The following is a 21,080-nucleotide window of genomic DNA, read 5'->3' as shown; positions in this document are numbered from 1 at the left end:
GCTGTCTCCAGACCGAGACAAGGGTTGGAGCTCCACAACGACGTCCCCACAATGGTAATGACGCATACACCACCGCTGCCAAGACCACGAGGTCAAAGGTTTTCCCCTTCAGCCCTAGCATGGCATTTGAGGGAATCTTCCATCCGCTCATACCTATTGCTACAAATCCATAGCATATGCAATTTGGAGGATTTTAATCTTTACAAAATTTTCTCACTTGGATCACTTGATTTTATATGTTGGATTGACTTTTGTAGAAATTTTTCCACTAATTTTTTTTGCACTAAAATTTTCATCAACTCAAGTCCCCTAAATATATTCCTTTTTACTATTTTTTGATCAACCAAAGTTTGGTGCAAACACAACCCCATATCACTCAAGTATACATGATATTGCAATCATGTATTTTTAAACGTATTTCAGTGGTTTCGGATTCATGTGAATCAAAGAGGCTAGATCTTGACATTCAAATCATGGGATTTTCTTGCCTTTTTTTGTTAGTTCCAAGGCAAGTGAGAAATATTTCTAAGTTATAGTGTAGAACTGTCCAATCAGACTTCGGATTAATACAAAACGGAAGGATGGGAAAATCTTTATCTGATGTCTATCACGAGTGGGATTTGGGATAACTATTTGTAAGTCAACAACGCCATGATAACTCACATTTGCTATGAATCAAAGTTATCATAATTAACTTGGTCCCAAACCTGAATTTTTGCAAGTCCGAATACCTAGTACACTTTCTCTCTATCTCTCTTCGTTTTTATCCTTATTTTTTTCCAACTCCTACAATTCAAGGAGACCCTTATTGAATTACATCTACTCTTAAAACACTAGAAATGCAATAATACAAATCGAGTAAAATCGATCTTATTAGTGCATGAAGTAAAAAAACTTGGGATGCCAACAGTATTTGTTGTTACCTGGAGACTTAATTAGACACGTCCCTATTATCTGGAAAAGTCGTAATAGCTAGTATGTGAAACTGACACCCCTCAACACCTGCACCTATATAAATGGAAGGCCACAACGCCGGAATTGGCTCAAGCTGACTCCAGACGAGAGAAATAGTTTGGGAGTAGTAGTTATAAGTTATAACGCTAATCTTCTCAAAAACTCCATTAGGAAGAGTCTTCTCCTACTAGCTAGTAGCAGGTAGGGTAAGTTACCCGGCTCTAGCTAGCGTCTCACAAAAAATAATGCAGTCAATTTCCTAGATTAGCTAGCTAGGTTCCCTCTATCTGTCCCTCATCAAATCATCATCCATCAATCCCTAATCAACCTTCGAGCTTCCGGCCAGCAATGGGGCACCAGCACCAGCTCTTCGACGACCCCTTCGCCAGCAGCATCTCCTCGCTGGAGGCAGACATCTTCTCCGGCGCCGGCGGCCACCAGCAATGGCCGGAACTCGACCTCGACCTCGATGGCATTCTGTTGGCCCCGGCGGCGACCAACGCCGGCACCTCCTCGGGCGGCTACGGCTCCGCCGGCGGCGAAGGCTCAGGCTCACACCGCAAGATCAGCCACAACGCGTACGAGCGCGACCGCCGCAAACAGCTCAACGGGCTCTACTCTTCCCTCCGCTCCCTCCTCCCGGACACCGATCACACCGTGCGTACTACAAAATTCTCAAATCAAATTGATAAGTCCCGATCGATCATTTAATTCACCTGCAAACCTCTGATCGACCGATGCGTCTTCGATTTGTAGAAGAAGCTGAGCATTCCGATCACGGTGACGAAGGCGCTCAAGTACATTCCGGAGCTGCAGAAGCAGGTGGAGGGTCTGGAAAAGAAGAAGGAAGAGCTGACCCGGGCGAACTGCAAGCCGGGAGTTCTCAGCATGAGGGAGAACGCGGCCCCGATCGTCTCCGCCACCTGCATCGACGAAACGGACGTCATGGTCCAGGTCAGCCTGCTGAGCAACACGGCTGGAGCTCTGCCCATGTCCAAGTGCATCAAAGTGCTTGAGAAGGAAGGGCTTCGCGTCGTCAGCTCGTCCACCTCCGCGTTTCAGAACAAGACGTTCTATAGCCTCCATCTTCAGGTACACATATGTCCTTTTCTCTGGACGCTGCCATCCATGTTTACTTGATCTTAGCAATACTACTTGCTGGTTTCTGAAAATAGATATCGCAATACTACTTGATCTTAACATAATGCATATGCATTCTACTAGTAGATTTAGAGAATCCCCCAAAAAAGTAGAATTAGAGAATATAGGTACAATGGATCGTGTCAGGGCCTATTAATGGTACTATTCACCATAAAATTAGAACAATGTTTATGTAAGGATCAAAACATTGGCTAGATGGGAAGCGCGGATGAAGTAATTCACTATAACCTATTATTAGATCATTTGTTTTTGGCTTCGGTACACATCTTTCCCCCGCACTCGTCCCCGTTCACAGCAAATATCAATGCTGGAAGTACATCAAAATTGTTGGGCGGACCAGCCGAAAGAAGACCATTTTTTTGGGTCAATTTTTGTCCTCACTCTTCTGTGTTTTGAGCTGACCTAGGTGGGCCATGGCCTAGTATTGTTTGAACATAGGTCCGCCACTGATTGTACAGTACAAGTATATATAGTGGCAGGTAATTTTTGAAATATCTCGTTGATGAGTTGGATGGTACAGTTTAAAACATCTTGTGGATGAGCCGGAAGGAATTTATACAATACAAAAAGTCTCAAATGGATCAGCATGGGCTTTAGCCCAAAATCACACACAATACTCCTTACAAATAAAAATTTATATACGGCCCAACTTGCACTAAATATATTCCTTCAAGAAGGGGAATGCCATTAACTTGATAGCTCATAGCCAACACACATGGTATCAGGGTCCTTCTTTATAATGTATGAACTGGGTTTCAAGAAAAGTTACATTTACGTGCCAGCAATAGTACAAAATTGAGAAATCATTGCAAATAAAGGTTGACCGGGATCTATCTTGCGGGCTTCCAGTGTTCTAGCTACAAGGATGTCAACATTTTTTGTTGATCCATCATCATGCCCTTGGCTTGGTGGAGATCGATGACGACTTCCATGATTCTTGGTGCCCTTGTTTCCGTGTATACATGGCCAACATGATCACTTGGGTGGATTAGTTTGCTTCTTCCTCCAATTTCTACCTGGTCTGGTTAGTCCATACCAAACTAGGTAGGGTGTTGAGATAATGTAAGAATTCTTGGTATTATCCCACCTCCTTGCGAACCCCAACTTCAAGGTGTGTCATCGTGCTAGTGAAATTAATGGATGGGTCTTGATAAGGTGCAACAAAGAGATATTATACTACAAGCTTGAAGGCCTAACTATTTGATCCCCTACATCATGCTCCCACAAACCCTCCGCAAAATCTATTATATTTTAAATGTCCATGATGCTTAACCAGAAAAAAAACAGAAGTATACTAGAAAATCCCACAAAACGCAAAACATCATCAATAGTAATAATAACTTAAATAATCAAGATAGTGAGGGCATGCTAGCATGAAGAGATACAAATCAAGCTCTCACCGTGATTGTTGCAAATGGCTCGATTAAGCCTTCAACTCTTTCTTCATCATAGTGAATGTAAAATGTCTAACTCCAACAAACAGATAAACAGTTGTTCATAGATAAATGAGATACTACCGTGCACACTAAACCGTGTGCACTATTTTAGTATGTTTCATTACTTTAAATCGGGCGCAAATTTTTGAACCATGATGAAACATGATATAACTTTACAGCACGAATCATAAAGCAGTTAATGGATGGCTGAAACATGCATGCAACCTACTCCTATCATCATGTTTATCGTTCACATCATTATGACAATCATGCCGACTTGGTGACATGCAAGGAACCTTCTCCTATCCCTTCCATGCGTACTTCCCCATAAAAGAGTTGATAAATAGTTTGGATGGGGAAAATAAATATCATGATAGCTATTTTATTTGAATCAATATGACAATTTTTATGTGTCATCTAATTAATTTAAAATTTTCAATAATCAGCACACTAAAAATGTGGCAAACCTAACTAAACGCTAATGCATGTGCATCTTAAAATGTTCATTTGGATTTTCATAAAATAACTTATATTTGCTTCTACTTTGTGTTGAAACAGAGAACCCAACGAACCATGAGCAAGGTGTGTCCTGCGTTCTGTGACGAACTGGAAAATGCCATCAAGAAAAAGGCGGGGATGCATCAGTAGCGGATTATAGCATACTGATATGATGTATCTGCACCAGTAGTTTAACTACCGTGAATCAAAAGGAATTCCGTAGATATAGAGAAAACCATAATTAAATAGTACTAATGCATTGGTGATATAAAGTGCAGCGCGTGTTCCATGTGATAAACCATTATATTTATATCCGTTTGTCCAACCAGTCACTCATTATTCTCTGGTGCTTCATGTTTTCGAATGTTTTGAACTTTGTTTGGTTTCGTCATATTTGATAGTGGAACATGTCCAGTAGGGAAAAAGAAGTTGAAGTACTGGCCTGGGAGCAATTGCATGCATTCAGATAAAAGACAGAGGCCATGTCTATATGTCTCATACTGTGGTTCATACATATCAGAAATGATTAATTCTATCTTTGAAGCATGTGTAATGATGTTCGCAGATAATATGAAATAAAGATCATTTTGCCTCCGCACCGTGTTTTTACATGAACTAACCAGGTAGGCATATGCAAATGTCGACATAGCAAAGAGCTAACTTACTACTTGCATAATTGGTGTCAGTGAGCGCATTGGCTACAGCCCAGCGAGCAATATGTTTAACTAATACAATAGCTAATACTGTATGATATCATAGTGTCATTATGTGGACATCCTCTAGTTTTTTGTTTTGTTTTTGAAACGGACACATCGTGTAGTGTAGCATGCTGCAAACTGAGCACATGGCAAATTGCATCCTTCAATCAGCAAAGCATTGCGTTTGTGCTTCCAAGACGAGGAGTTGATCGTACTTGCTTAGAGTCGCAGTACATTCTGTCGTACTAGTGTACTAGCCTCTGTACTTCTCACTCGTTCTGGACACTTTGTTTTTGGACAGCTCATTCAGGTTCCTTTGGCACTTTTAGAGAGGTTCCACTGGCAAAAACAATTATGTGGAGATTCCTTTGCAATTTTTGTATAAGAACCGATTTATTCATTAACTAAGAAGTTACATCAGGTTAAGAAAATTAAAACACACATGAACAAAACATATCTCTGAGACAACCAAGCTCCATCAAAGTCCTTAAAAAACAAATCACTAACTCCTTCATAGTTATCCTTAACTAGCACCATCTTTCGAATCTCCACTATTTCGCTGCGCCGGCGGTACCTGGGCACCACCGGCGCCCCTAAAGTTTTGTACACCGGCGGAAAATAGCACCGGCATGCAATTTTTTTTGGTGCGCCGGCACTATGCCTGGGCCTATAGTTGTTTGCCTATTACTGTGTTCTAATGATTTCCTTTTCCTTGTAGACATAAATTGAGACAACGAGATGACCCAACAAATTATAGAGGATAAGGGCACCTTCATGGCTGACGACCGAGAGCACCTGTAGATTATCAGTTGCCTTCAAAAAAATCTTGCTGACGCCAAGCAGAAGAAGAAGGGGTCACGCCGTGGAGGATCAAAACCGGAAAGAAGGTTGTAGGGTCATACCAAGCTCACCACAGAAAATCTCTTCTACAGTTACGCATTTATGCATATCTAAATTTTTATATTGTGATCCAAATTCATATACTAAAGGGAGGTTAACTTCTGATGAGCGGAGCGAGGCCCGTCGCCGGTAGGCTTGGGCTGAAGCGTAGTGGATTGTTGGCACCGCCTATAGACCCGTTGACGGTACGGATCGTTGGCACCGCCTATATATACATCTTGTAAGCCGCCGGCTAGGGTTTATCAGATTATAAGATAACCCACGGTGTTTGTAAACACTCCCCGATATAGTGAAGGTTTGCTGGCTGGCGCCCATGGTTTTTCCACTTCTGTGTTGGAAGGGGTTTTCCACGTTAAATCTTGCGTCTCCGTTGTGTTTACCTTTATCGTTCTTCGTTATTTGTTTATCGCTTTTATATCATAAATTTTCATATAGGAGTTGCTGGCTCTACCAATGGATAATAATGCGTTCCATTTTTGGGTGTTGCTAGGATACAATGCAACACATAAAACTTCATTGGTAACCAGTAGGATAACCGTTAAAAAATAGCTACATATTTCAAGCAACCGTTGTATGCGTTAGTAGAGACAAGCTATTCGTATTGAATATTATATTTACAAAAAAAATCTGAAATAGATGATAGGACAATTGATCTGGAAGAAGGTAGATTTCTTTGTCGGTGAGAGAACATAGAGTTCATGTGTGACATCGCAAAACACTTGAAGTGTAGAACAAAACACTGATAATAGGCTATGAATGCTTTTTTGTAAAAAATATATTTATTATTGGAATAACATCCCGTACATCAAAATTATAAGAGTAGATAGATTACAATCTTGCTTCACAATTTGCTAATGCACCTACTTCCATATCTGTTGTTTGTAATATTCTCCTAAGATCCTCGGAGCTGATATCCAAATATAGCAAGTCTTGTGATGTATGTGTATGGGACCTGGAGATACAAAAATACTTTGTTCAGTACTCAAGCAGCTGCCAGTGAAGCATGTACAGAATCTGTGTACTTTGTAGAAATTTCGTAGGCGTGCTCACCTTGGTGTCATGCCGATTGTTACCATCTGCGTTCGAAATAGGTCACAAGTCATAGTGGTGTCCACACAGATGGAAATAAAAAAGGGAACCTGGGTACGAAATAGCCAATATTGGATCCGAACGACTCCACAAAGTAAATACCAAAATCCTTTAGTTAGCTAGATGGTCCATCTAACAGGAAATAAAAAAATCTAATCAACTAATCGATAGAATGGTCAACAAAATTATTACAAAGTTATAAAATTAGTCTGACATGCATACGTAGAAGTTCATACAAACACTAGGAATTGAGCTTTTTTGCAGAGCCGAACATATGATACCTAAACTTTAAGAAACAAATACATGTGTACTTAGCAAAACAACAGGAAAAACATTGACTCATGTCTTGAAACTCACATAGGGTCAAGTAAGTCCTCCTATATAAGGAACATCAGATGGACCAAATGGGAATCAATAAAAAATAATATTATCATTTACTTTTATATATTTTTCAGTAATTAGGATTAAGTTTCTTACGTAATGATGGAAGGTACATGTAAACAGCGATAAATATGAGTGTTTTTGCCACTCATCACTTCTCCTCCCTGCTATCTGGAATGGGGGCATGAACTTGCTTATCGCAAGTCTCTGCTCGCCGATTATACCCACAACCACCACACAAGGACAGAGCATGAAGGAAAAAAATTAAACCTTGGGTTCATGAGGCAACATTCTGTTTATACCTCATGAGGAAACATTCTGTTTATACCAAGAAGATTGTCGCTGGTCTTGTATAGACCATGGGCAGGGCCGAATTGGATTGACCAATTCACTTTTTATACTCTCAGGTAGGCTAAATGTGACCAAACTTTTGGGCCTTTAGCCTGAATCACAAACCCTTGTTCGGAAAGCTAACCATGTATACGTGGATTCATGTGAGAATTAAAAGGGAATATTTTTTCGATAAAGAGAATATATTAATATCAATAAGATACCAATTACACCCAGCCTCTGCAACAACGCACCACCCTAATGTAATATAAAAGGGAATATGAATATATCAGGTCAGAATTAGAAGGGAATAATATAAATATGTCCTAATTTCTCTAGAGGCCCCATTCTTATAAACATAAACAAGAATACTACTTAGAAATTGGGAAGAATTAGCCAAAGATCACGAGGGCTTGAGGATTCTGAACTTAGAAATCGTGAATGTTGCTTTACTTTCAAAATGGTTATGCATTATTTTCAATTAGAAATGGGACTAACAAGCCATATGTACCAGCAAACACATAATGAAAAGCACTCCCAAACAAGTTAATTATAAGAATGCAGCCTCTAGCAGATCAAGAAACTTTTCTCTTCTTATTGCAATTACTTCCATATGCTCTTTGCCACTTCTCTTGCTCAGATTGCAACCATCAATGAGGTATTCAAGAGAGGATTACATCAGCTTTAATTTAAAGGGCCTTAGTGATGGAAAGATTTAAACAATAGCAATAACTTATACATTTTTAGTTGTATTACTTGAAATTATGAAATTAACAAGATTTTATGGCAACTGAACACATCAAGAGTTTTAGAGTTGGATCTTATTATTCTGTTAGTCCATAATCATGGAAATCACCTTATAAATTTGTTTGGCTAGTTAAGATACCTCTAAGAGTCTAACCTTTTGAAAGGACACGGATGCCGCCTAGAGAGGGGGGTGAATATGCGGTTTAAAACTTTTACAATTAAGGCCTAACAAATGCGGAATAAAACTATCGTTTAATTTGTCTAGCACAAAACCTATATAACTTGGGTTACTTATGCTAAGCAAGAAAATCAACTATGTGATAGCAAGATATATAACTTCAAGCACGAAGGCTATCACAAAGTGAAGTGCATAAGTAAAGAGCTCGGTTATAGAATAACCGAGGTGGCACGGAGACGATGATGTATCCCAAGTTCACACTCTTGCGAGTGCTACTCTCCGTTGGAGTGCTACTTAATTGGACGATCCCAATATACCACCACAAAGGCCTCACACTTGAGGGATCTCCACAACTTAATTGGAGGCCCCAAGAACACCACAAAGACCAATAAGCCGTCTAGGGTCTGAATATACAAGAGGAACAAGCTCCGGGAACAAGCTTCCGGAGTGAATATCTCACGAATTTTCACCAAATCCTTCACTCTCAAATTCAAACAAAACTACTAAAACTATTAGGGGAATAAGAGAGGGAGAACAAAAAGCAAATCCACAAAGAACTCCAAGATCTAGATCTGGTATGTTCCCCTAACTTGGAGAGGATATTGATTGGTGGAAATATAGATCCGGATCTCCTTCCCCCTTTCCCTTAAAAATATGCAAGAATCATTTCGGTAAATAATCCGGGGGTATACTGGGAGCATTTCGCTTAAGTCTTTAGCCATTTTTTGGCGACGGATATTTCCAAATAATCCTCCCCAAGCTCTACAAATTCATGCAGGGAACCATCACATTCCATCAATGGAGGATAGAAACAAATGATGAGAGTTTTAACCTAACTAAAAAGATAAACCGGTAAAACCTCCAACCTTGAAAATGTAACAAGTCTTCCGTGCAAAATCCGTTCTCGATGAACTGGAGCTTGTCATGGAGATTAACACAATCTCTAAGTCATATCATGGATAATAACCAAATAAAAATCAAGAAAGATGATGCAAGGATGCAAAGGTTTGAGCTCTCTCCGAAGGATACGATCGAGTTACTCACTCGAGAGCTCTCTTGATAGTACAGCCAGAAAATGACAGTTTTCATTGATATTTAATTACTGACTTACTATTTTGAGATTTTGTATAGACAAGCATAAAAGGCGCGGTATCACTATGAAATACAAAAATCCTACCACTACTTTATGATATCTTGATAAATAGTAATGCAAAAAACATGCTAAAATGCACTCATCGACCACTATGCCAAGAAGATTGTCGTTGGTCTTGTATAGACCATGGGCAGGGCCAAAAAACAAAACTAAAGATGGCCGAATTGGATTGACCAATTCATTGTTTATACTCTCGGGTAGGCTAAGTATGACCACATGTATCCCCGCAAAAAAAGTACGACCAAACTTTTGGCCCTTTGGTCTGAATCACAAACCCTTGTTTGGAAAGCTAACGATGTATGTGTGGATTCATGTGAGAATTAGAAGGGAATATGAATATATCAGGTCAGAATTAGAAAGGAATATAAATATGTCCCAATTTCTCTAGAGGCCTCATTCTTATAAACATAAACAAGAATACTACTTAGAAATTGGGAAGAATTAGCTAAAGATCATGAGGGCTTGAGGATTCTGAACTTAGAAATCATGAATGTTGATTTACTTTCAAAATGGTTATGCATTATTTTCAATTAGAAATGGGACTAACAAGCCATATGTACCAGCTAACACATAATGAAAAGCACTCCCAGGACAAGTTATTTATAAGAATGAGGCCTCTAGCAGATCAAGAAAATTTTCTCTTCTTATTGCTATATCTTCCCTATGTTCTTTGCCACTTCTCTTGCTCAGATTGCAACCATCAATGAGGTGTTCGAGAGAGGATTACATCAGCTTTAATTTAAAGGGGCCTTAGTGATGGAAAGATTTAAACAATAGCAATAACTTATACAATTTTTTAGTTGTATTACTTGAAATTATGAAATTAAAGGCCTAAGAAATGCGGAATAAAACTAGAGTTTAATTTGTAAAGCATAAAATTTATATAACTAGGGTTACTTATGCTAAGCAAGAAAACCAACTATGTGATAGCAAGATATATAACTTCAAGCATGGAGGCTATCATAAAATAAAGTTCATAAGTAAAGAGCTCGGGTATAGGAATAACCGAGGTGACGGGGAGATGATGATGTATCCCAAGTTCACACTCTTGCGAGTGCTACTCTCCATTGGAGCGGTGTGGAGGCCAAATCACTCCAAACACCACAAAGGCCTCACCATATTCTTCTCGAGCCTTCCCACCAAAAGGGAAGTCTTCAAGCCACTATGGAACCTTAAGGGTGGTCACCGAACCCGTACAAAGCTTGGGGCTATCTCCACAACTTAATTGGAGGATCCCAGTATACCGCCACAAAGACCTCACACTTGAGGAATCTCCACAACTTAATTGGAGGCCCCAAGAACACCACAAAGACCACTAAGACGTCTAGGGTCCAAAGATTTCTAGAGGGACAATCTCCCGAAGTGAATATCTCACGAACTTTAACCTCCACTTATCACCGCCGAGAAGTCAAACCGATGCACCAAATGCAATGGCTAGAACACCACAAAGATGCTCAAATCCTTCACTCTCAAATTCCAACAAAACTACTAAAGCTATTGGGGGAATAAGCGAGGAAGAACAAAAAGGAAATCCACAAAGAACTCCAAGATCTAGATGTGGTATGTTCCCCTAACTTAGAGAGGATATTTATTAGTGTAAATGTAGATCTAGATCTCCTCTCTCTTTTCCCTCAAGAATATGCAAGAATCATAGGAGGAATCAAAACTAGGGCAAGCTTTGAAGGTCAACAATAGAGGGGAGAGATAGGAAAGAGCCCCCATCCCAAGGAGGAAGAAGGGGGTCTTAAATCCCCCCTCCAAACGAAATATGACCGTTTGGGTCCTCTCAGCCCGGATTACCCCCCCCCCCCTCCTCCCCCACCGACTTGAAATATCCGGTAAATAATCCAGGGGTATACTGGGAGCATTTCGCTTAAGTCCTTAGTCATTTTTCGGGGCCGGATATTTTCAAATAATCCGCCCAGGATAATTCCGGCCGGATTACCCCCCCCCCTCTAGGGCCGGATAATGCCCCCTGAAAAGTGACTGTACAGCAAAATGAGAACGATCTTAACTTGAGCATCCTCCAGTTTTGATGATCTTGGGCTCATTTCGAAGCTATCTAGAACCAGTTCTACAAATCCATACAGGGAACCATCATATTCCATCAAGAGATGATAGAAACAAATGATGAGAGTTTTAACCTAACTAAAAAAGACAAGCCGGTAAAATCTCCAACCTTGAAAATGTAACAAGTTTTCCGTGCAAAATCGGTTCTCGATGAACTAGAGCTTTTCATGGAGATTAACACTAGCTCTAAGTCATCTCATGGATAATAACCAAATAAGAACCAAGAAAGATGATGCAAAGATGCAAAGGATTGAGCTCTCTCCGAAGTATACGATCGAGTTCCTCACTCGAGAGCTCTCTTGTAGTACGATCAATATCCTATAAACCGGTGTCCCAACTAAACCACGAGACCATTAAGAAAGAAACCCTATCAAGAGAAAACCTTAGGCTTGCGCATTCCACTTGAGCTCGATGATTACAATCTGACCGCAACAAGATGGAATGACTTTCTTGATTGTGCTTGCTTGATGAAATCTTGCGGATTGCTCCCCCATCTCCACTATGGGAGAGTTTCTTCTTCGGTGCATCTTCACATATCCACGAACACCAAATGAATGGCAAGCTTCAATCATATGATGTCTTCGAGTTGGCTTGAACTTGCACCACATTTTTTCGTGCTCACTTAATCTTCTTTTTTAAGACAAACTTGTCACTTGATATGGTTCATTTTATCCTTCTAGCAACCTTGAATCTAACATATGGTTCAAGCATTGCATATGAACAAATCATATAAATACAACTTAACACAAACATTAGTCCATATGGATAGTATTAATTACCATAACCTAACATGGAGGCTCCATGCACGTTCACCTTTTCTCTATCTGATTCTAAAGAAGAGCATTTGAACCAGGGACGTGCTTATTCAGTTGGGAGGGAAAGTGTGATAAAAACATTGAAAAGACATATTTCCGCTTCCAATAAATTTTGGGTGGTCGACAACAACAACTATTTTGAGACCAAAACTTTTCTACGTGGTGTTTTCAACCAATCAGTCACAGGATAGTTAAATGTTCCATTCAAAACATCCAGCTGAGTAGGGTTCAACCATTTGAATATGGTTGTGCCTGATATCATCACCCAGGGTGGCTGGTTGCGCACTAATAATAGACTATGTAATGCATAGGCGATTTGTGTTTGATTTATTTCAGTGGTTGATTTTGTATACACTCTATGTGATCCCTAAACTGTAATACTTTAGAGAATAATGATGCAATAAAAGTGATTATGTGCATCGACAGGTGCGGAGACTGGGATAATGCCATTTCTCGGAACAAAAGTCATATGTCGATTGGAGAGGCATCATTCAGGCATGGAGAGAGAGAATTTAGGATCGATAGTAAGGGACACATCTATATGATCTATCCATAGAGATGCTCGATCCGAGCAAGCAGCTAGAACGTGGGCATATAACCAGGCCTGCGCGTGTACGTGTTGGACGATGGGTAACCCCGTCGGCAGCACGAGCGGGCACGCGCAGCCCCTCTCTCCTCCCTCGGGCTCACGTCATCATCCCGACGATTGAGCTCATATCAGCCAATCTGCCATTGCCACAAGGCCTTCTCTTCGCTGCTGAGACCGTCATACATACTTCCCGGATCAAGGGCAGATCGATGTGCCCTGCGCTAAGAGAAGCTATCGTTAAACTCCTGCATGCGTTGGACGAGATCAGGGATCAGGGCCGGAACCCGCTCCAGGGCACGGGCGGGCACGCGCCGGCCGCGCTCCGGCACGGGCACAGCGCGCGCGTGGAGCGACGTTGACGCGAATCCTTCCCTTGGCATCTGTCGCCGATCGATTAACATAAGCGTCCTGCGATTAGGATAAGCCGTAGCATACTCCGTAGCTCCCCCTGAGATTGCACTTGTTAAACCATTCATCATCGATCTGCCTCTCTATTTGCTACCAGTGCACATGTGGTGACCGCGCCCCGAGTAAATGGCATGCAATGGCTTTCGTTAATTTAGTCAAGTAGTAGTACACTACTGGTACGGTCATTCTGACCTAAGCCTAACACCACCTATTATATATAAATTTATAATGCTACTGCTACTACTACTACTATATGACTATAGGCGTCTGTTATTTCATACACACGATTGTCGATTGAAACATCACTGTGATAAACATTTTGCACTTCATTTGGGAGAAGTCGTTCCATCTGCCCAAACATGTTGCCACAAAGTGGCCCTGTATGCAAATTCACGTGACGCCTCTCTGACTCAAAAGAATTTCCTCATGTACTTTGGAGTATTTGAATCCTTAAAAAATTTATGGCTTGGTTCACTTAATAGGAATTTTTACTATGAAGTCTTTGCGCACTAAGTTTTCATCAACACAAATCTCCTCGATATATTCCATTTTACTATAGTTCAATCAAATAAAGTTTGGTCCAAAAAAACACAGTCATGTAGGACAAGTACGTGAACATAACATAGCAATCATGTATATTTTTGCATATATCCATGGTTTTGGATTCATGTGAATAAAAGAAGATAGCCCATGATTGACAAATAATGATTTTTTCCTATCAGTTTCCTTATTTCCCAGGACACTAAAACATGACCATTTCAAGTCATAGTCTAGAACCGTCCAATCAAATTTCGGAATTCCTGCAATGCAAAAACAAAAGAAGACGAGAAAATAATTATGTGCTAGCTATCACCCGTTGGATGAGAAATAACTATTTCTAAGTCAAAACTCCATATAATGACCATGCATATCATGTAAATTACAAACACACAATATTCTTTCAGTAAGAGGCGATGTTAGTGTTGTTAGTGAGGTGTCTATGGTGACTTCGTTAATCTCAAGACCTGATTTGTTGACTCGGTCTTTGGGACTTGTTCGTTGGGGTAGAATGTGTGTCTGTGTGTGTATGTTCATATGGGTTAGTGTTTGGGCATGTACATGAGCGTCTGCATTTGTATTGTGTTTCTAAAATACGATCCTAATTAATTCGGTTTTAAACATCATTTTCTTCATATAAGAAGGCCAATACACTTTCTCTCTACCTCTCCCTTTTTTGATAAATGGAAAATTTTAATATTAAGGTCATATCGATTGCACCTGGTCTCTGCATCAAGGCAGTATCAAGAGCTCGTCAACACATCAAGAAAACATAGAGTCAAATTATGAAAAAGGCATAGAAAAAATGTCTCACAAAACAGTTGTAGCAAACACTAGCATCAACCACTAATGCTAACAACATGGGTAGTAGAACAGGTGAGCAACCATGACGCCTTCAAGAAGAAATCAGCGCACTTCACCCTTGTTGCTAGATCCAGCCACGTAGGTTAGATCATTAATTTTCACTCGAAGAGAAGGCTGAGCAATCTCGGGGCAATGCCTTCAACAAGGGAACTGAGTGTAAAGACCATAATTGCCAGGTTCAACCAATAAAGATCGGCCAAAGAGCTTCCACCCTCGGAATCGAGACCCCAGACGGAAAGATTGCCACCACAACAAAGTCGCAATGTGCTGCCACCACCTGTTGATCCACCATCGAACAACTGCACATGCACTAGCCTAAGGGGATTTATCCACGCAACTGAAACGTTGAGCACACACACAACATATCGCCGAATAGCGCCTAGGGACTCTTGACATGAATATCGATACCCTAGCGTCAAGGGTCCGCCAACGTAGAGAAAATTGGCCAATCATGTTAGTACGTTGGAAACAGTCCGAACCCACACATCAAGCAAAGTAGAGTCACAAAATATGACGTTGTAGGACTTCACGGGCTGTGTCGAGCAATCCAACCAAGCATTGAGCGGGGGAACACCACTCACTTGAGCATGCCGATAGGAACCTCCATCAGATGCCGAAACCCACCAATCTTACGGTTCTTACGAAATGTACCACCGGCCAAGAGCTGGGAAGATTTGTCTCCATCGCCGCCATCAGTCAATGGAAACAAATATTGTCCACCATCAATCCAAAGATTGCCACCCTGTAGTATGTGCTTTGCCATGCATGTCTGATGTCCAGGGCTGACGGTCGGCCACGCTCCGGCCGAAGGTCTCCCGCCGCGGGAAGAGGCAATGAGATGAGTACCCATCGACCATCTGGCTGCGGCGGTTGGTAGTAGGAGGGGAGAGACGGGGGGCGGCAGCTAGGGTTTCCCAAGCCATCTCACTAGGAGTGACAATGGGTAGATTTCCATCCCTTTCTATCCACATTTCCCAATTCATACGATTCAATGAGACCCTTATTGATTTATATACTACAATACTCCTAAGATAAACACTAGAAATGCGCAATCAAAATCGAGTAAAATCAACCTTTTAATGCAGAAGGTCAAAACCCCTAGGTGCCACGGTCTCTGGAGACTTTGACACATCCATTATTTGTTAGGTAGCAAAATTAGTTATCTGGAAAGTCCTATGTGACACTGACATCCCCCTCATCACCGGCCTATATAAATGGGAAATCACAACTATGGAACTAGCTCAAGCTGACTCCACATAGTACTCCATGAAAAATAGTAGTTAATGCTAATCACATCTCCTCTAAAAACTTTACAACTAGTAGCTAGGGTCTCAGAATAATGATGTTAATTAGCTAGCTTGGCTCGGTGGTTACCTAGCTAGGTTCCCTCTCTCATCATCCATCAATACCTAATCAACCTTGGAGCTCCCGGCCAGCTATGGGGCACCAGCACCAGCTCTTCCACGACCCCTTCGCCAGCAGCATCTCCACGCTGGAGGCAGATATCTTCTCTGGTGCCGGGGGACACCAGCAGTGGCCGGAACTTGACGTCGACCTCGACCTCGACGGGGACTACGGCATCCCGGCGACGGCCCCGTCGGCGAACAAGGCCGGTACCTCCTCCGGCGGCTCGGGATCCCACCGTAAGATCAGCCACAACGCGTACGAGCGCGACCGTCGGAAGCAGATCAACGGGCTCTACTCCTCCCTCCGCTCCCTCCTCCCTGACACCGATCACACCGTACGGAATAATAACAATTTCTCAAACCCAATACGCCCATTGATCGTTTAATTCTCCTTCAGATCTTTCATGAATAGTTGAATACTGATTGATCGATGAGTCTCTTCGATTCACAGAAGAAGCTGAGCGTTCCGATCACAGTGACGAAGGTGCTCGAGTACATCCCGGAGCTGCAGAAGCAGGTGGACACTCTGGAGAAGAAGAAAGAGAAGCTGACCCGAGCGAGCTGCAATCCGGGCGTGCTCACCATGAAGGAGAACACAGCTCCAATCGTCTCCGCAACCTGCCTAGACGACAGGGACATCATGGTCCAGGTCAGCCTGCTGAGCAACATGGCCGGAGCTCTGCCAATGTCCAAGTGCATCAAAGTGCTTGAGAACGAAGGGCTTCGCCTCATCAGTTCGTCGACCTCCCCCTTTCAGAGCAGGACGTTATATAGCCTCCATCTCCAGGTATCTGCATTTCCTATTGATGTGTGCTTAGTTGATCTCAACCAATGGCACTTTCCTTGTTCCATAATTATGAGGATAACTAGCACAGCGGCTCTTGCAATATGGGGCATCATATTTAGCATGAAAATTATTAAGTATGTATGTTTACCTTGTGTAGGCATTTTTTTCCTTTCACATACTTGCCCTATATTTGAAAAACAAAATACACAACATTTTACACATGGATATAGTACATCTCTAAATGTGTTACATTTACTCAATTTTGCATATTGTTGTGTTTCTAATTATTAAGAAAATAGAAGTATGATACATTTCACACTTCGAGAACATCCTTAATAGTTGTTTTATTTAATTTTTGTTTCTGATTTTATATGTGCACATACATTGTAATGCCATTAAGATTTTTTTGCTTTACTAATTTTAGCACGTTAATTTGAGTAATATATGTATAGTGCTGATCAAAAGAACTTAACTTGAAAATTCATTTGAGTTTAAATTTAATCATGACAAGTCCTTCAATTCAGAAAACCACAATTGAATACTTTAATCAATAAAGAAATATTTTAATTTCTCTATAGTGAGGTATATTCATGGGAATGGTTAATTAGTGATCTTGCATATTGATTTACACTTAAAATGTTGAACATATGCAACTGAAATTTGTGGCATTTAAGGTCCTTAAAATCTTTAAATTGATAAACTTCTTGAATAATTTAAGGACATAAATATGCCATGAATTTTCCTCCATGGATACAAATTTTGAAGTGTATTACTCCTGAGTCAAGAGGCACCTAAGGTGAAGTAGAGAGAGAGAGTAATTCGAAATTAGTATTTTCACCTCATCCTAAGCTACCCATTATGTGATATAAACCCAGATAATATTACCTATCCTAAGTCTTATCTAGAAAAAAAATCAAGTAATATTTGTGGTATTTAAAACTATGATTTGATCAATAAATCATAATAAGATGTGGAACCATTTATGATAAAGTAATGAATGTGAGACATAAAATCTAACTATATATGCCAAGCCCATATATATATTGTTAAATATTTTGAAATTATGAAGTAATCATATTATATCCCTTGATTTCGGAAAACTACGGTATCAAGTAATATTTGTGGTATTTAAAATTGTGATTTGATCAATAAATCATAATAAGATATGGAACCATCTATGGTAAAGTAATGAATGTGAGACATAAAATCTAACTATATATGCCAAGCCCAGATATATATTGTTAAAATGTTTGAAATTATGAAGTAATCATGTGGGAAATTATGAAGTAAAATGTTTGCATGTTGCCCTTAACGTGCAGTATTAAGGTTAATTTTACATTTTATAGTACGTACATGTTTACCACAATATAAACTATTCTTCGCGGGAGGAGGCCCCAGGAAAAATAATTGCGTGAATTCGGCTTTTTACCATCTGGTTATGGGTTTGTGATACTAATTACCCGTATAGTGAAAATTCGTGTGGATTAACCCTTTTAGAAACATTGGACCATGTATGTCCATTGGGCAAGGTGTCATGTGATGATTGGAGTTCAAAATTATTAAGATGATTGTGTGGAATGAAAAAGTGTATAAAAAAATCTAGACATAATTATCGATGACGCCCTCCAGTATTTACACATTTTGTCGTGCCAGATCTACTTATCAATCACAAGCAAAATACTAAATTTGGGTTTAACTCAAAATCTCATAAATAGTATATTTTTATCAAAGTTCCACCAGATTGGTTAATATGTATCAAAAATGCACAAGTAAGAAGTGGAATTCACGTAAAATAATTATACTGGTATGCGTGAGGGACTTTATTTACTTGATTTACATGAGCTATTTGTCCTGAAACCTACAAGGATAAAATGTGGCTTGATTATAGACATTATCTTGTCAAACGAAAAAACTCTCATGAATCCTCTTGTAAAGTTCTAACCATAAATTTTAGATCTAATAGCCAAAAAAAATATTTTGATGATGTGGCTTAATGTGTGTTGCCTTTTAAAAACTCTGTATATTTATTTTAGTATTTGTAATATAATAGATAGGTATAAGTCCAAGGGGAACCCTCATAAAAATGGAGGATCCAAATGAAAATGATAGACATTTATCTAAAGAATATAATAATTTAACTAGATTTAGTGAATATGTGTTCAAATTGGATCATGTATTCATGTCAGGCCTATTATGGGCAGCTTTTATCCAGCTATCCGCTACAAATTAAAACTATGTTTATAGGAACCGCTAACGTTGTATATCAGGATAAAATCTTGGCTAGATCAAATACAGATCAACTTTTTTTCGATCAAGGAGCATAGCCCCAGCATCTGCATCCAAAGGATGCACACAGCTTTCTTCTTTATTAAATTATTCGTAATGCCTTACAAGGGGAATACAAAGATCAATCTCGAAGCCTCCTTCCTAGCGACAACTTGCTATACCTATGATGAAGGGGGGGCCATGAACAAGGCCATACTTTCTGACGGTACACCAACACACATCATCCGAAAAGCAAAACTCTGAGGGTGTGCCATTGCACATGTCGCAGAGTTCGCAACCGCCATCTATCTCGAACCCATCTCCAAGCGAGATCAACGTATTAACCGTGTCAGGCCTGCCGTCGATGTCACCATAACACCAAACAGCTCCACCATCCTGCCCGCGTCCAGCAATCCTCGCCCATCTTCGATACCCCGCAGCTCCACGCCGCTGAGAATCATCGAGTACAACGTGGTAGATGAACACCACTCCACCAAAAACCACCTCCATCTAGCCGTTGCTCCAAAAACGATGCCCCAAGAGGTAACACGATGCAGGAAGCGCTGTCATCGTCCGATCCTGGCTGGATCTAAGGTTTCCCTCGGAGCAGCACGAGTGCGTTCCCGCGGACTGCGACGACGATGCCTTCAAGAAGGAAGCGACGCTTAACGCCGCCATCGCCCGCCAATCTTGACACGGTTTTTACCGACAGCCGCGAGTTCCCAACTCAGCGAGAGCAAACGGAAAGGCCAGCAAAGATGATGCCGTCACAGGGGAACGACGCCAAAAGCCGCCGCCATCATCCGCCAAGAACGAAGTCAAGGCTCCGCTCGCTCGTCGTCGACTAGATCTTCATCGCCAATGGAACTGAACTTAAAGGTTGAGTCATCGTGCCAATGGAACTGATATATGGGGTCTTGTCAAAGCACAACAAAGAGATTCATAACATACATGCTTCATGAAACAACAACACACTTTAGATCGCGTCGTGGTTGCAGATGACTCATTTACGCATGGGACTCCTTCTACAACAGAGTTTACTGGACAAGTCTAAGAGTCTAATTGTAACTAACAAACAAGGATCGTCCCCATCACAAAGACAACATGCCAACTTGATGAATCTCATCAAGAAGAAAGGTCAACAAAGTTTTGGTGGGAAAATCGATGGTTGGATAATTATTTTATTTACACCGATATGAAGACTAATATAAATTATCATGTATATTTGACAAATTCAGCAACCACACCATAAAGATGTAGAATTTTTAAATTATAACTAAGCGCTTATAAAGGGCACTTTACAACTAAGAGATAGTGCATGTGTGTAGTAAATACTAACCTTACAGCATCAGAATGGGATTTAATATATACCGGTGAACTTACAATTCTATCCTTTTTTGTAATGAAACAGAGAACCCAACAAACAATGGGAAAGGATTGTCCGGCATTCTGTCATGAACTGGAGAATGCCATCAAGAAGAAAGCAGGACTATATCTACAGCACTAGTAACGATGTGTGTTGTTGTATTTAACTACCATGAATCACAATGCATGCACTAGATAGTATTGATGCATGCATGTCATAATCTACGATCTGTTTACGGAGGTCTGTACACGGTTGGAGGACACGGTGAGGGATACTTTTTTCCTACATGGGTGACAATGTAATCTACGGATTGGGCCTCCGCCTTCACCTCAGGCGTTTTACATTTGCTCATGTCTAATATGTAATTCTCCTTTTTTAGCACTCCAGACTTTTGAGACTTTTTAAACGGCTATATAGAGGTCGGGTGTAATTGCTTTTTATGATTTTA

At 40.6% G+C, this 21,080-nt stretch overlaps 2 protein-coding genes across 2 annotated transcripts; both read left to right on the top strand.

The window, feature by feature from the left end:
- Positions 1-1,302: 1,302 nt before the first annotated feature.
- LOC124667104 (protein IRON-RELATED TRANSCRIPTION FACTOR 2-like) lies at positions 1,303-4,321 on the top strand. Its single transcript, XM_047204432.1, has 3 exons — positions 1,303-1,611; positions 1,711-2,046; positions 4,110-4,321. The coding sequence occupies exons 1-3, from the start codon at positions 1,303-1,305 to the stop codon at positions 4,197-4,199; spliced, it is 735 nt and encodes a 244-aa protein (XP_047060388.1). The 3' UTR covers positions 4,200-4,321.
- An 11,925-nt stretch (positions 4,322-16,246) lies between these two features.
- LOC124659302 (protein IRON-RELATED TRANSCRIPTION FACTOR 2-like) lies at positions 16,247-20,792 on the top strand. Its single transcript, XM_047197222.1, has 3 exons — positions 16,247-16,549; positions 16,666-17,001; positions 20,678-20,792. Exons 1-3 carry the CDS (start codon positions 16,247-16,249, stop codon positions 20,771-20,773), a joined length of 735 nt encoding a protein of 244 aa, XP_047053178.1. The 3' UTR covers positions 20,774-20,792.
- Positions 20,793-21,080: the final 288 nt, after the last annotated feature.

The sequence above is a fragment of the Lolium rigidum genome, chromosome 6, assembly GCF_022539505.1.
Source record: "Lolium rigidum isolate FL_2022 chromosome 6, APGP_CSIRO_Lrig_0.1, whole genome shotgun sequence".
Taxonomy (NCBI): Eukaryota; Viridiplantae; Streptophyta; class Magnoliopsida; order Poales; family Poaceae; genus Lolium; species Lolium rigidum.
Note: the sequence above shows the minus strand (reverse complement) of the source record. Positions and strands in the feature narration are given on the sequence as shown.

Excerpts from the sequence above, each read along its gene's own strand:
- LOC124667104 (XM_047204432.1), top strand. The coding sequence starts at position 1,303 with ATGGGGCACCAGCACCAGCTCTTCGACGACCCCTTCGCCAGCAGCATC. Across the intron at positions 1,612-1,710 it reads TCCCGGACACCGATCACACC|AAGAAGCTGAGCATTCCGAT; the intron begins GTGCGTACTACA and ends TTCGATTTGTAG. Across the intron at positions 2,047-4,109 it reads TCTATAGCCTCCATCTTCAG|AGAACCCAACGAACCATGAG; the intron begins GTACACATATGT and ends GTGTTGAAACAG.
- LOC124659302 (XM_047197222.1), top strand. The coding sequence starts at position 16,247 with ATGGGGCACCAGCACCAGCTCTTCCACGACCCCTTCGCCAGCAGCATC. Across the intron at positions 16,550-16,665 it reads TCCCTGACACCGATCACACC|AAGAAGCTGAGCGTTCCGAT; the intron begins GTACGGAATAAT and ends TTCGATTCACAG. Across the intron at positions 17,002-20,677 it reads TATATAGCCTCCATCTCCAG|AGAACCCAACAAACAATGGG; the intron begins GTATCTGCATTT and ends GTAATGAAACAG.